The sequence below is a fragment of the Mesoplodon mirus genome, assembly GCF_964341445.2.
Source record: "Mesoplodon mirus genome assembly, chromosome: 2".
Taxonomy (NCBI): domain Eukaryota; kingdom Metazoa; phylum Chordata; class Mammalia; order Artiodactyla; family Ziphiidae; genus Mesoplodon; species Mesoplodon mirus.
Genome location: NC_138977.1, coordinates 94,422,394 through 94,437,909, shown reverse-complemented (window position 1 = coordinate 94,437,909; position 15,516 = coordinate 94,422,394). Strand labels below are relative to the sequence as shown.

General features: G+C 42.9%; 1 protein-coding gene across 1 annotated transcript in view; it reads left to right on the top strand.

Moving 5' to 3' along the window:
• The window catches only part of IGFBP7 (insulin like growth factor binding protein 7), an 84,971-nt gene that overhangs the window by 57,369 nt on the left and 12,086 nt on the right, over positions 1-15,516 (top strand). The window contains exon 2 of the mRNA XM_082630918.1: positions 9,649-9,758. Coding sequence (XP_082487044.1) covers positions 9,649-9,758 — 110 coding nt within the window. The remainder of the gene's footprint in view (positions 1-9,648; positions 9,759-15,516) is intronic.

Sequence of the window (15,516 nt, the reverse complement as noted above, 5' to 3'; positions counted from 1 at the left end):
GCAGGGTTCAAGAGCATCTCTTTCTTTGGACTACATCCCTTGTTAGTCAGCTCAGGTCCTATGGACAGAGACTAAGCTTTGAAGGTGGGTGAGCCTCCAGATTCTGGAGGAGTTTCCCTTACAGCTCACAGCTCAGCTCAGGAAACACTTCTGATGCCTGACGACACCAGGCACTGGGGGTGTGTAGGGAAGGCAAGGACTCAAAGATGAAGTGTCCTGGGGGAACTTGCACTCTGGGTTTCTAGGAAGCTCAGAATCAGCTGGCAATAAGTGCCCTCCTGTGGAAACTTCCCCACCCAGTTCTGTGCTTGCAGAATAGGAAAAAGTGACCCAAAATTTTAACGTGTTGGATTTAAGGTGAGTCATAGTCCAGATAGGACAGGCCCATGAAATGTGGGGAAAAAAAGTATTTCCAAGTTTTCATTAGCATGAACAAGATACACCCACATAAGTAGGGAGTTTCCCTTCATAAAGGTACTCTGTATGAAGTCAGTTCTTCCATATGCTCAAACCACATAAAAATGTAGCCTGCTAATTTAACTTGTGTGGACGTCAGTTATGCCGGTGTTGTGATGGTACTTTAGATATTCCAGCTCCGTGGGAGCTTTGCCGGATACATGAGCTCATCCCTTGGCGATGTTGCTGACACAGCCCCAGGTTAGCTCAGCCACCACATGGCCACCAGAGTGATCTCTCCACCTTACACATCTGAACTTGGCTTTAAATCCTTCATGGATTTATTTTACCTAGTGCAGTGTTGCTCCAAGGATGACCCCAGACCACATGTACCAGAATCACCTGTGGGTGGGAACCTCAGCCTGGAGTCAGACCTTTGGTTATTATTCTATCATTTTGTGCTGGGTCCATACTTGTTAGGGGAAAAGAATAAGAAGACATCATCAAATAAGAGATTGGTTTGCAAGCAACAAATTATAAGGAACAGCAACTTTCTTTTTATGTTCCATGGTCAGTTCAAACTTATGATACTTCTGAGACATTGCAAGAGTCACAGTCATAGAAAGACATTCTGAATACTATGATATCTACTACAGAAAAAAAAAGGTTAATACACTCTAGGAAGATTTTCAGTATCAAAGATTGGAGCCAAAATGGGGTGTCCCATTAACCCAGAGATAACTAGCTGTCAGCCAGGAAGTGTAATTCACAAGATCTGTGTATGCCGTTACCAGGGTTGCATCATACTGGACAGTCTACTTTCAGACGAACTGCCCCTGCAGATAAGTGGCTGGTTGCTAAGCAGTGTCTTAGCTGTCTACTTCCCTGCTTTACCTGGGATGGGGTGGGGTGAGAATGGGCTGGGTGTCAGCAGCGAGCTGATGGAATTCCCTCCAGAGAAGCTGTCCATGGGAAAGCGAGCCAAAGCTGTCTTCCTTCCATACCCAGGAACCCCCAACCCAGCCTGCCAGGGCTAAAGTGTAAACTTGACAGTGTTTACCTTGGTACCACTTGTCCCCCAGTCTGTTTCCTTTCTCTCTGTGGGGTTCGGCACCTCCTCATTGCCCAAATCCACAAATCTAAGCCCAACCTCATCCTTTCCCCGTCCTCCGATCCAAGGCCTTCCTCAGACAGACACCCTGGCTTCTGTCCATGGTGTCGCAGCCTCCTCTTACCCAGCCCACAACTTTTGACTCATTCCCTCTTCCCCACATCCAGTCAGTTCCCAGGTAGTGTTGGTTCTTCCTGAATAATCTCTCAAGTCTGCCTCTTTCCTTTGTGTTCCCATTGCTACCACCTTGATTTAGGCTTCTAATCCCCACCCTGTCCCAGTCCTGCTGCAAAGGCCTCCAAAGTCATCTCCTGAAATGTCACTTGAATCACATCTCTCCAACATTCAGAGACGCAATGGACCACAAAGTGACCCCCCCTCCTCCTTCCACTGTGCTCCACACCCGAATCTCAGCTATGCTCTCCCTGAGCGGACTGGGGTGCTTGCTGTTCCACCAGTCAGCTGGTGTTTTCCTGCCTCCACACCTCTGCTCAGACAGGTCTCTGAAGTTGAAAACCCTCCTTGAGAGAAAGTTTACTTCTGAAATTCAGGGCCTGCTCAGATACCAGCTCCTTTCGCCAGCCACCCCAGCTCCAAACGATGTGTCATCTCCATTCTCTGAAGAAGCAATTTGTATTAGCTCCAGTCGTGAGGATTTACTTTGAAATAAAAGCAGTAACCAATACTTACTGAGTGTTTACCCCATGCCAGCTACTGTGCTAACTGCTGTATCTTGTTTGATCTTTCTGAAAATCTAATGACTTAGGTATTATCCCATTTCACAGATGAATAAACTGAGAAAAGTTAAATAACTTGTTCGGTGTCACATAACTCAGAAGTGGTAGAGCAGTCTATTACCTTCCTAGCATTTTAATCTCAGTCTATATGTGTTAAACCTCCCCATTCCACCTCAATATATTGTATCCAAAAAAGAGGAAGCATTTCTTACATACTTTTACCCCCAGCAGTGTTTGGGAGAACTCCATCATTATAAACTTTTGGGTCTTCACTCACACTAAAATGTAAATGACCAACAGTAACAACCATAACGAGATGACTTTGCCTTAAACAAAAACCCTGAAGTTAAATCTGGCCTATGGTGCTTAAGATTTAGTACTTTTTTCTCCTGCCCTTACTGTCCTCAACTGATACCCATGAGACTGTGTGCCAGATTCTCATACCTAAGGTCATTTGCTGTATCACCGCACCTCTAGAAGTTCCCGAAATGACCTGCCTTGGCAGATGGCTCTGCCCTTTAATTAGCCATACAGTTCCTGCTTCCGTTTATTTAATATCAGGAAGTTTCCACATATTTCATCCCCTTCCCCCTCTTGGCCATAGTGCCTTCCTACTATTCTTTTCCCATTTTGTACTTTTGTTTGGTGCTTTTCCCTTCAATGTGTTATCGGAATCCAATCTGGGGATTTTTGCCAAGTTGTCTGAACTCTTTATCTCCATATGTGGTGTCTCACTTCGTTCTTAAACCCTCCTTTTTTGGTATGAATGCACATACTCTCTGTGAGCTATTTTAGGACCCAGCATCATTAAGAGACAAGATGAGTGTGGTTTGCAAATCTACCATAACTTGGAGAAGTCTTTATACTCGACTCTCTTAGCCATGTTAATAAGTACTCAGTGAGAGCTATAATGTGAATAATATAACCCAGCATATTGTAGAAACCCTGTTTTTTTTATAGTGTTTATTTATTTTTACTTGTTGACAGTTTGCTTATTTATTTATTTATTTATTTATGGCTGTGTTGGGTCTTCGTTTCTGTGCAAGGGTTTTCTCTAGTTGTGGCAAGCAGGGCCCACTCTTCATCGCGGTGCTCAGGCCTCTCACTATCGCGGCCTCTCTTGTTGCGGAGCACAGGCTCCAGACATGCAGGCTCAGTAATTGTGGCTCACGGGCCCAGTTGCTCCGCGGCATGTGGGATCTTCCCAGACCAGGGCTCGAACCGGTGTCCCCTGCATTGGCAGGCGGACTCTCAACCACTGCACCACCAGGGAAGCCCCAGAAACCCTGTTTTTGATGTGAGGTTGATTGATGATCGTTTCCCCACAGCAGATCTACCCTTCTCACTGGAACTTTCTTGGCTAATATATATTTAAATTACTTTACATCCCTGATTGTATACAAATTGGTTGTTGAGTGGGCAGAAGCCAAGAAACCTTGTTTATGTCAAGAGGAAGTCAAGTGGAAGATTAAAGAAAGTCACAGTGAATAATCTTCCAGTTGATAAATAAGAAGTGACTATAGCACCACTTTGGTTAGGTACCTTGGCAAATGTGTACACTGGTATATTTTCAAGGTCGTGGCTATCTTCTTAGCTCCGTAGGACTGGTCGTGTTATGTTCTGAATTTACTGCTGCCCTTTTCCCACTACATACAATCTGGTCTGTCCCTCCTGCCAATGAACACGAAGTACATCTGATTCCAGAGTTTCTGGCTCAGTTATGACTCTATCAGGACACTGGCATCTTCAATTAGCCCTGCTAAGGAAAGCACTAGAGAATAATGATGCACTAAGCTATGTAACACTAACTCTGAACTCAACAAAATTTCAGAGAAGAAATAAGTGCAAACTGGAGCTGTAAAAAAAAAAAAAAAAAAAAGTCAAAAAGGAGATGAAACTTCAGCCTTAGAGCTCCAAATAAAAGGGTAGGGCATAGATAATAGATGAGAGGAAGGAGGACATCCCAAGTAGGCAAGTACATCAACATAAGCAAAGGTTCTAGAAGTGGTAGTAAGCATGTAATGAGAGAGTGAGCATGAATGCTAGGAGCAGAGAATTTGGTAGAAATAAGAAAGAAGAGTGAATTTGTAGGGTAAACATGGGAGAGATCATGGGGAAAGTGAAGGCAACAATGAAGAAAAATGTGGTTAAATAGGATATCAACAAAATTGAACAAAAATTGACTGTTAAGGAGACTTTGACTTTTGACCATTTCCCAGATTCAATCGAGTATGTATATTTAGCTCCAAAACATGACCTCTCCTAACATCTTCTGTGCAGCTTTTCCAGATTAAAAAATTGGCTAACTAGGTAACCACTGATACCTTTATAATAAAGCTCTGTTTTTTTCATCACTGGGAGAATGAACTTTGTTATGAGTCATGTACAGTGCATTTAGGTAGATGACGTGGTGCATTGGACTGATTTGTAGGGAATGAGAGCTCCCAGAACCAGGCAGTGGAGCCTCAAAACTTCATGGATGTCAAAGATGCCATATGACTGTGCTCTAGGACACATTCATGATGGGTACATTCACTTCCAACCCAAAAAGAAAATTCTTAGACCTGCCCTGGTTTCTTCTGTATAAATGGGTAAGTGACTTGTCCAAGGTCTCTTGGCTATAAGCAGTAGACAAGGATCCAGAGCCAAGTGTTCTCTTCCCAAAAGTGCTTTGGGTATTTTTGTTTGTTTGTTTGTTTTAATGGTAACGTGGTGAGGGCATCTCAGGTCATGTCTGGAGAGTGTTTTGTGCTCTGTAAGAGACTAGGAAATTGTTCACATATTTCTTTTATATTATTCCCATGCTTTTTATCAGTAACAAATTTTAACTCTGTCCTCTCCTACAATTTTATGTAAGATCAGTTTGAATCAATTTCTTGTCAAGTTCAAAATTAATTCTATTTCAGGGTCTTTTTCTCATGACATTTGTGTGTTTTGTGAGAACTGCCCTTTACCTCTTCAGAATCAAATTGAAATATTCCAAATTTAAATCCATCGACAATTCTTCCTTTTCTATATCTTTAGTGATTTTTCAGACCATAGCTAATTTTAGGTTATAATTGAATAAGCAATCTGTGGTCTGTGGGTCATTTGTCTAGAATTTAATTAAGAGTGTCTGAGGGGGAGGATGTAGACTTAGGTGGGCATTCCATAGGAGAATCTGACTCCTTCCAGGTAGTTTTAAGGTGACACTGGTTCCTTAAATTGAATTTTAGTTTTCTTCCAAACTTAAAACTTTCTTCTTCCTTACACAGTTTCATTCAGGACCTGGTTCTCTTTATTTTACTTTCTCTTTCTTCTCCTTCTCCTTTACCTCCTCCCTTCCTCCCTTCTTTTTCTCCCTCTTTCTCTTCAAGGATTGATTAAAAGGAAGGGACCACCTAAGTTTACCAGGCAAGACTTATAAAAAATAAGGGAGCAAGAAAACAAACTTAGAGGGCTGAGAAAGATCAAATGAAATTGAATGAGAATTGAGTTAGGTAAGAATGGAACATGGAGTAGCCTGGTTTGGGGACATTCATGTGAAACAGAAAGATAGGGTGAGTTGGAGGTGGGGAAAGTCTTGGGATGGACTCTCCTCACATCAGCCACCAGACATCACTGTGACAGCTTGGTTGCTGCCTGGAGTTGTCCACAGTGGGGAAGGAGAGGAGAGAGGCAGTGGGCAGTTAATCTGTACAGGATGTCTGCTAGACAGATGTTTGTGGAGCCTGAAGTCCTTACTGGAACAAAAGCAAGGATAAATAAATAATTGAACCTATTCTGGTGTTCGTCCCTATACATTTAAATACTCTGTGACTTGTTTTAAGTGGAATCCAAACACTGTGCATGATTTAGATGGCAATGTTGTTACCCTTGGCTTGGCCTCAAGGGCTGATTTTGAGCTTTCTGCCCAAAAATGAGCTCAGAATGAACTAAAAAGTTATTTTATCCTTAAAAACAGAAATAATTCTGGATCTGCTTTGGCCTTCTTGGAAAAAAGGCAACGTGGAAAGATTTAGAAATTATTTTGGTAAAGAGTCATTTTGTCAACTGCTCTCCTGAGGTAGAACAGAACCTTCAGGAATTGAGCTGCATGGTACACATGCCATTTGAGGTGATTTGGGCAGTGACATTGCTTGTCACTGGAGTCTGTGGGCTGGTGGTTCTTTAGGGTGGGGTGGGGTGCAGTGCCATTGGATCTGCCATCACATCAGCCCCACATATTTCCACCCTCCTTCACTTCCATACAGAACATGTCCACTTGGTGTCTCTGTGGGTCAACATTTGTTCAAGGACATCTGAAGTAGCAAGGGGTTTTGTAAATGTTGTGCAGCAAACTGGTCCTGATGGCCCTTCCTTTGCCTCTCCACCCCATCAACTCAACAGGGGTCAGTGAGTAACACAGATTTTTGTGGATGCAAATCTTGTTGAATTCTAGGTGTTGCCTGGTAGCAGAATCGACAAAATTATCTATGTTCTCGGGATGGTCCAAGTATTGACTCAGCCCATCTACCCGAGGTTTTATATGTATTTCAAGAGTTGGGAGAGAGAAAGAGGAACTCAAAGAATGATTCGTTCTAATCTTGAATGCCCTGGGGATGGCTCTCATTCAGAGTGTTCCTGGGTAGGTTCAGATGTTTTTAAAGAATTTTTGCTCCTCCTGAAATGTTCTGCTTCATGGAATAAGGAGAGGATTGCAGGGAGATAAAACAGATCTGTTCTCCATTCAGTGCTTCAGTTTTATTACATTTAATTCTAAATCATACCATGTTTGTTGGTACAAGATAGACACATAGACCAATGGAACAGAACAGTGAATCCAGAAGAAGACTCACACATATATGATCAATGGATCTACCACAACGGCACCACTTTCAGTAGGAAAAGGATGGTCTTTTCAACAAATGATGCCAAAACAATCGGTTGTCCTTTGGGGAGAGAGTGATGAACTTTGACCTCTACTTCATAGCATACACAAAAATTAATTCAAGATGGACCACAAACCTAAATGTGAAAGGTAAAACCATAAAGCTTGTAGAAGAAAACAGGAGATCTTTAGGGCCATGGGCTACGCAAAAAAAACTTAACAGGACACAAAAAGCACTAATCATAAAAGAAAATTTTGATAAATCAGACTATATTAAAACTATGAATATCTTAGTTTTGGACTTCCCTGGTGGCCTAGTGGTTAGGATTCCAGGCTTTCACTGTGGTGGCCCAGGTTCAATCCCTGGTCAGGGAAGATCCTGCAAGCCACGCAGTGTGGCCAAAAATAAATAAATAAGATAAATAAAGAATATCTTAGTTTGGGATTTCCTGGGTGGTCCAGTGGTTAAGAATCCATCTTCCAATGCAAGGGACACCAGTTCGATCCCTGGCTGGGGAACTAAGATTCCACATGCCGTGGGGCAACTAAGCCCGCACGCTCTGGAGCCCGTGCACCACAACTAGAGAGAAGCCGTATGCCGCAACAAAAGATCCCGTGTGCCGCAACTAAGACCCGTCGCAGCTAAATAAATAAATAAAAATAAATAAATAAATTTTTAAAAAAGAATATCTTAGTTTTAAAATTAGGCTGTCGGGGCTTCCCTGGTGGCACAGTGGTTAAGAGTCCGCCTGCCGATGCAGGGGACACGGGTTCGTGCCCTGGTCCGGGAAGATCCCACATGCCGCGGAGCAGCTGGGCCGGTGAGCCATGGCCGCTGAGCCTGCGCGTCCGGAGCCTGTGCTCCGTAATGGGAGAGGCCACAATGGTGAGAGGCCCGTGTACCGCAAAAAATAACAAACAAACAAAAAAATTAGGCTGTCAGAGGAATCCATAGCATGTCTTCAAGATGTGTGACAGAAAATTAGGCTGGAGTTCTTCCGTGTGCTCTCCAGAATCTGCCCCTGGCAAAGATGGATAACTCTACTTCCTGCTCTGCCTATAGAGAGATGGCTGCGAGTTGAAATAAGTGGTTTGTCACAAGGCTGAGGCACTCACTCAGATCTCACAGGAATCTTGCGTTCCTCCTGTGGTTTTGCTACGTGAGAGGCAGCTTTGTTCCCGAGCCCCTCCAATCTCTGAACACTGGTGTATTTTTCTCAACACTCCCTTGAGAACCCCCAAGCTTTGAGGTCATCCCACCAAGTCCGTGTGTGGGAAGGAGGACAGTCTCTCGGGGCCCTCAGAGGTGAGCCAGATCCGGTTCTGTGGTGTCCAAGCTCTTGGGGTCCCAGGGCCCTGGAGGAAGCCCAGGATGCAGTGAGGCCCAGCCCTGCCCTTTGTGGGGCCTTGTGTTGGTGAGGACAGACGAGGAAGCATCGGAGACAGAGCCAGCAACACACATAAACACAGCACCGCTGTGCTTACCACATCCACGTTTGCCACAGAAAAGCCAAGACCCCTGGCCAAGATAGACGCTTCCTTTCAGACCTAGGGTTTAGAGGGAAGGAAACACGAAATATATTTAGAGCTTTCAAAACTTTGTTTTGCACATTCTGACAAAGGGGAAAAATAAAACTACCCTGAGGGATTTTTAAAAAATCAGCTTCCAATACTTTAGATGAGTGGGAAAAATCTTACATGCTGTTATCATTTCCTTTCTGTTTCAAGAAGTTAATCGTGGGCTGGAAATAGCCTGTTGGAAAAGGGGAGACTTCATGCGCTTTGAATGCTGCTTATGCCAGAAAACTTTCCAGGCCCCAAGGGAAGGTTGTCCCTTTCCCAGGACTGTGATGCAAGATGACCCTAAAGTTAGATATTTTATTCAGCTGGAAGACTCAAGACAGCGGAGAGCTGAAATTCAGAGGGAATAATTAACTTATTCTTTGAAGCAATGGCGTCGAGCTTTGGGTTCAGGCCAGGTTCGGTTCTGGAAGTAGTGCGCTGTCACCCCAGGCTCCTGGCTCTCCTTCCCTCTAATGCAGACTTTCTGAAGGCCCCTGGTGCCTGAAACCAGGCACTGTGAATTAGCAGTGGATGTGCTGAGTGTCCAGCACATTAACCAAGGAGTGGTTGTTTGTTGCCCCTCCCGTCCAAACAGAAATACTGGTATATAAAAAAGAGAAACATTAACTATTTGGGGAGTAAAATTTCACTGTATTAATTGGAAAGTCGCAGATAAGCAAAACAGCTGGTAAATTAAAACTCATTTAAGCATGATTCGTGGGAGAAGAAAATTTAGTAAGCAATATGTTTTTCTTCCTAATTGTCTTTTGACTGTCAAGATGTATGCATCACCAAAGAATAGCCTAAACTCCCGCTGGTGGCTGGGGTAAGCTACTCTGGTCTTTGAATTTGGCTTCACGTAATCAACAGAGGGGATAGCCTCCTAAATATAATGAGGTAGTTACTTCCTAGTAATACTTACAGATTACTAGCACGCTGACGGATGTTAAAGACTGCTTAAAAGGATGGTGTGACTTTGTGCCCTCTCATAGGTCCCTCCATCGTGACGCCCCCCAAGGATATCTGGAATGTCACTGGCGCCCAGGTGTACTTGAGCTGTGAGGTCATCGGAATCCCAACCCCTGTCCTCATCTGGAACAAGGTCAGTGGCCCAGATTTCAGAAGCTACCCTAGATTGACCGGCTCCTCTTATGCTGCACAGGGTAGTAATAGCCTAAAGTCCTCAGCCAGTCCAGTGCCTGCGGCTCCTTAAACTCAAGGCCTTCTGACAGTCTTCCAGACACCTGTTCTGGATCTATCAAACAATTTTACTGACCTCCAGAATAGTCCCTGCCCTGCTTTTGTTAGCAGTCCCTGAGCAGGGAGCCTTAGGAGCTGGAAGAACTATGATGCTAAACACCCATCCCACCCTCTGAGTGTGTGTGTGTGTGCATATGTGAGTGTGTGTGTGTGTGCATGTGTGTCACAGTGTAACACTGTTACAAGTTAAGATTGTGAGTTCCTTGGGCGGGTTGGCTGGGTTGTCTCTGAGCCAGGATTTCTCAGCGTCAGCACTGTTGACATTTTGATCCAGATGGTTCTTTGTTGTGGCAGCTGCCCTGTGCACAGTAAGTAGTTTTGCAGCATCCCTGGCTTCTACCCACCTGATGCCAGTAGCAGTTGCGCATGTGCACACACACACACACACACACACACACACACCACTGTGATGGTTAAAAATGCCTGCAGACATTATCAGATGTTCCCTGGGGGAAAAGCCACCCTAGATTGAAAAACAATGCTCTAAGTCTCAGTTTTTCCTCCACATGAACATGGCATAGAATTCTTGTAAAGATTACATAAAGTAACCCAGCTACATCACTTGGCCCATTGTCAGGTAAGTAATTAGCACTCAGGAGATGTTAGCTCTTGTTCCTGAACATGTTTTCCTTTGAGGAGCGGTTATCTTGTATAGCTGTCTTCATATTTGAAAGACAACATATTCTTAGTGTGTCTGTAGAAGGGAAGAGAAAACACTTGTTTGCCAGATCAAGTAATACTTTACAGTCATACTGTACATTATTTTACATTATTGCCCTTATACCTTTTGACTTAAGTCTCACAACAGTCTGTGGGGTAAATACCATCAAACTCATGCTAACAAAAGGGAAATACAGTTTCAGTTAAAAGGCATGACAAGAAGCCCCTTTTCAGGTGCTTTTCTTCTCCAGCAAGCTCTAAGGTGGATGGTGGTCTCTCCTGATTATCTTGTTTGCTTGGTGTCTGACCAGAGGAGCAACTTCTAGAACTCCAGGAGGGATTTTGGCTCCCATCGTCAGAACTCTTTCTGTTGCAAGTTGTAGAAACTCACTTCACACTAGTTTAGGCAAAAGAGGAAAAAAAAAAAAGGGAGGGGGGGTACGTTTCTAGCCTCAAGGGCAGCTGGATCCAGGTGCACTGTGGGGTCAGAAGTCTAACTCTTGGCTCTTTGCTTTCAATGTAAGGGTATCATTTTTTCCTTCTGCTTCAGAAAGATTCCTCCATGCTGTAGGCCATAGTGTCACTGGCAGCTCCAAGGTCACATTATAATGTTTAAAGACCCCAGAGGAAAGAAAGCGCCTCCTCTCCCTGCTGCTTTGTAGAATTCCCACTGAAGGGTTCTGACCCAGGCTAGGTCACCTGCTAACCTCCGGGTCCCCCATGTGGCCGTCTGGCAGGAACGGTGTCAGGGTGACTCTGGAACCTCCCTGGGGCTGGGGGGTGGGCAGAGATGACACCAGCTGTGCTATTACTGTCCTTTACAGCCAGAACGTCTGTTAAAGGGAGGGATGAAATTTTACCTCCGTAAACTATTTTTTTAAAAAGGGGAGGCAGGAGCAGTGAAAAGCAAAAATGCAGCCGGTGGATATGTTCCTCCTGGCCTTCAGCAAAAGCTGCTTATGCTCCTCATTGCTTATTTGGAGGTTGCTGGTTTGATCCAGGGGGTGGAGAGGTGAGGAACAACTTTTCCAAAGGATATCCATAAAAAGCTCTGTGCAGTTCTCTAGGGATACACAATGAGAAGCCAGGGTGACCCAAGCGTCCCAGGGCACGTGACCTTCAGGACCAATCTTGACAGAGAGTAATTTCTTCAGTCCTTGCTCTGCCTATCCCTCCAGCTAACATACGCACATACCAGGGAATAAATTAGCCTCAGGAATCTTTTCCTTTAAACTTTAGGATCCTATGGGGGCAGATTCCATGGGCTTCCCTGAGGGCTTGTCAACTGGGGGAGTTCGGGGGGAGGGTGGGAATGGATGGAGTGGGAGTGGGGAGAGAGAAACAGAAAAAAAAATGTCTACAGACTTGCCAAAACAAAAACCCAACTGCCAGGCTCTGCTGATTTTCTTCCACCTTCATAATGTACTTTGCCACATGCATGACCTAAAGCAGTGTTTTTCAAACTGCAGACCATGACCCATCAGTGAGTCTTGAATTTAATGTAGGGATCACAACGAGCATTTTCTTAAAAAATAAAAAATAGAATATAAAGTGTCTTAGGTAAAGGTACATTTAGTAAAGGTATTTCATAAAACTTTTCCTTTGTATATTCCAGATTGCAATGCAAAATATATTTCTTACTATGGACCATGTCAAAGCACTTTGAGAGTCACTGACCTAAAGAATTAAAACAGGCCATTTGTTTTCTGCCCCACTCTCCTTGTAACCAACCTGTTAAGAATAGATTTATAGGGCTTCCCTGGTGGTGCAGTGGTTGAGAGTCTGCCTGCCAATGCAGGGGACACGGGTTCGAGCCCTGGTCTGGGAAGATCCCTCATGCCGCGGAGCGGCTGGGCCCGTGGGCCACAATTGCTGAGCCTGCGCGTCTGGAGCCTGTGCTCCACAACAAGAGAGGCCGCAATAGTGAGAGGCCCGTGCACCGCGATGAACAGTGGCCCCCGCTTGCCACAACTAGAGAAGGCCCTCGCACAGAAACGAAGACCCAGCACAGCCATAAATAAATAAATAAATTTTTAAAAAAAAAGAAAAAAAAAGAATAGATTTATATTTAAGATCACCTGTCAAAGCCAATTTAAGCACAGGACTGCTTTTTGGACATAAATGAATCTTAGAATCCTCACTTGTTAAACCAAGGTTCAAAGAAGGTAGCATGTCTTTCTTGCTCAAGGGTTCTTAGCAACAGCAGAACTGACAGGATGAGCCTTCTCTCCGAGACACTTCAGGCTACAGTGACAGTTCTATGGCAGGCCCAGCCTTGTGAGTGGTCTGTGCTATCCTGACCAGGATTTATCATTTGACCTTAACAAGTCCCATAGTTTTTTTCAGAAAATCCCTAGCCTATAAAGATTCCAAGGGAAATATTTTGAAATGGGGAAATGAACTGAAATAGCTGAATTTACCTTAACCCTGGTAAGTCAGAGGGATGCTTACAGGGAAGGTAAAACACCAGAATTCCTTCCAAACATTTAGATGTTTCTGAGATTGAGGCTTCCTATTCTTTTCCTACCTGAACATTTCTTCAGATTAGGGCTTTCATGACCTCTAAGAATATTCTTTTTTTAGTAAAAAAAAAAAAAAAAAATATATATATATATATGTATGTATGTATGTATGTATATGTGTGTGTGTGTGTGTGTGTGTGTGTGTGTGTGTGATTGTGGTAAAAGGGAGAAACTATCCAAAGATGTATAAAGAAAGAGTTCATAATATCCTCCCACCTCCTTCCACTCCTTGAAATCACCAATGTGAACTTCCCAGGTTTTTATCTTTCTATACCCTTATTCATGCCCAAATGTATACAAACACATATTCCCAGTGTGCGGGGTGAGGTGAGGATGTAGTGCACAATTACTCTGAAATTGCTTTTCTCAAGAAATATTTCATGGGCATCCCTCCAGGTCTGCTTCTCAAGAACTACATAATATTCTAAGTGTGGATTTACCATAATAAGTACAGTTTCTGTATTTCCAACTTTTCATCACCTTAGATAATGCTGCCTTAAATATCTGAGTATACATATCCTACATGCAACTACCTTTTTTTCCCCTATAGGATAGATTCCCTCAAAAGGTACATGACTAAGTCAAAAGATTTATTTAATTTTAGTCTTAATAGACATTGTCAGATTACTTTTTTTTAAATTCTTTACCACCTCATTTAATAATTATGAAAATGTTAAAAAATCTGACAAGTTGGAGGCAGTGTACCTCTTAGAGTACTCTTTAGTACCCTCAATACAGTAAACATTTATTTCTTATCTACAGTGTGTTATGCACTCTGCTAATCTCATTTGTTCCTGTTTTCAACGAATTCTCTGGTTTCTTTTCTAATTGAACTATAGTTGATTTATAATGTATTAATTTCTGCTGTGCAGCAAAGTGATTCAGTTATATATCTGAGTATAGCCTACATCTGCTAATCCCAACCTCCCACTCCATCCCTCCACCAACCCCCTCCCCCTTGGCAACCACAAGTCTGTCTTCTATGTCCGTGAGTCTGTTCCTGTTTTGTAGATAGGTTCATTTGTGTCGTATTTTAGATTCCACATATAAGTGATATTATACGGTATTTGTCTTTCTCTTTCTGACTTACTTCACTTCACTTAGTATGATAATCTCTAGATCCATCCGTGTTGCTGCAAATGGCATTGTTTTGTTCTTTTTATGGCTGAGTAGTATTCCATCGTATATATGAACCAGATCTACTTTATCCATTCAAATGTCCATCATGTCTTGGCTATTGTGAATAGTGCTGCTATGAACACAGGGGTGCACGTATCTTTTTGAATTACAGTTTTCTCTGGCTATATGCCCAGTAGTGGGACTGCTGGATCATATGGTAATCCTATTTTTAGTTTTTTAAGGAACCTCCATACTGTTTTCCATAGTATCTGTATCAATTTACATTCCCACCAACAGTGTAGGAGGGTTCCCTTTTCTCCACACCCTCTCCAGCATGTTATTTGTAGACTTTTTAATGATGGCCATTCTGACTGGTGTGAGGTGGTACTTCATTGTAGTTTTGATTTGCATTTCTCTAATAATTAGCAACGTAGAGCATCTTTTCATGTGCCTATTGGCCATTTGTATTTGTTCTTCAGAGAAATGTTTATTTAGGACTTCTGACCATTTTTCGATTGAGTCATTTTTTGTTGTTGGGTTGTATGAGCTGTTTGTATATTTTGGGAATTAAGCCCTTGTGGGTCACATTCTTTGCAAACATTTTCTCCCATTCTGTAGGGTGTCTTTTCAGGTTTTTTTATAGTTTCCCTTGCTGTGCAAAAGCCTGTAAGTTTGATTAGGTCCCATTTGTTTATTTTTATTTCTATTGCCTTGGGAGACTGACTTAAGAAAACATTGGTACGATTTATGTCAGAGAATGTTTTGCCTATGATCTCTTCTAGGAGTTTTATGGTTTGTTTTATGCTTAAGTCTTTAAGCCATTTTGAGTTTATTTTCATCTATGGTGAGAGGGTGTGTTCTAACTTCATTGATTTACATGCGGCTGTCGAATTTTCCCAACACCACTTGAAGAGACTTTTTCCCATTGTATATTCTTGCCTTTGTCAAAGATTAATTGACCGTAGGTGTTTGGGTCTATTTCTGGGCTCTCTATTCTGTTCCACTGATCCATATGTCTCTTTTCATGCCAGTACCACAGTTTTGATTACTATAGCTTTGCAGTGTTGTCTTAAGTCTGGGAGGGTTATGCCTCCTGCTTTGTTCTTTTTCTTCAGGATTGCTTTGGCAATTCTGGGTCTTTTATGGTTCCATGTAGACCTGAGGATTATTTTTTCTAGTTCTGTGAAAAATCTCATGGGTAATTTGATAGGGATCGCATTAAATCTGTAGATTGCTTTGGGTCATATGGCCATTTTAACAATATTAATTCTTCCAATCCAAGAGCATGGAATATCTTTC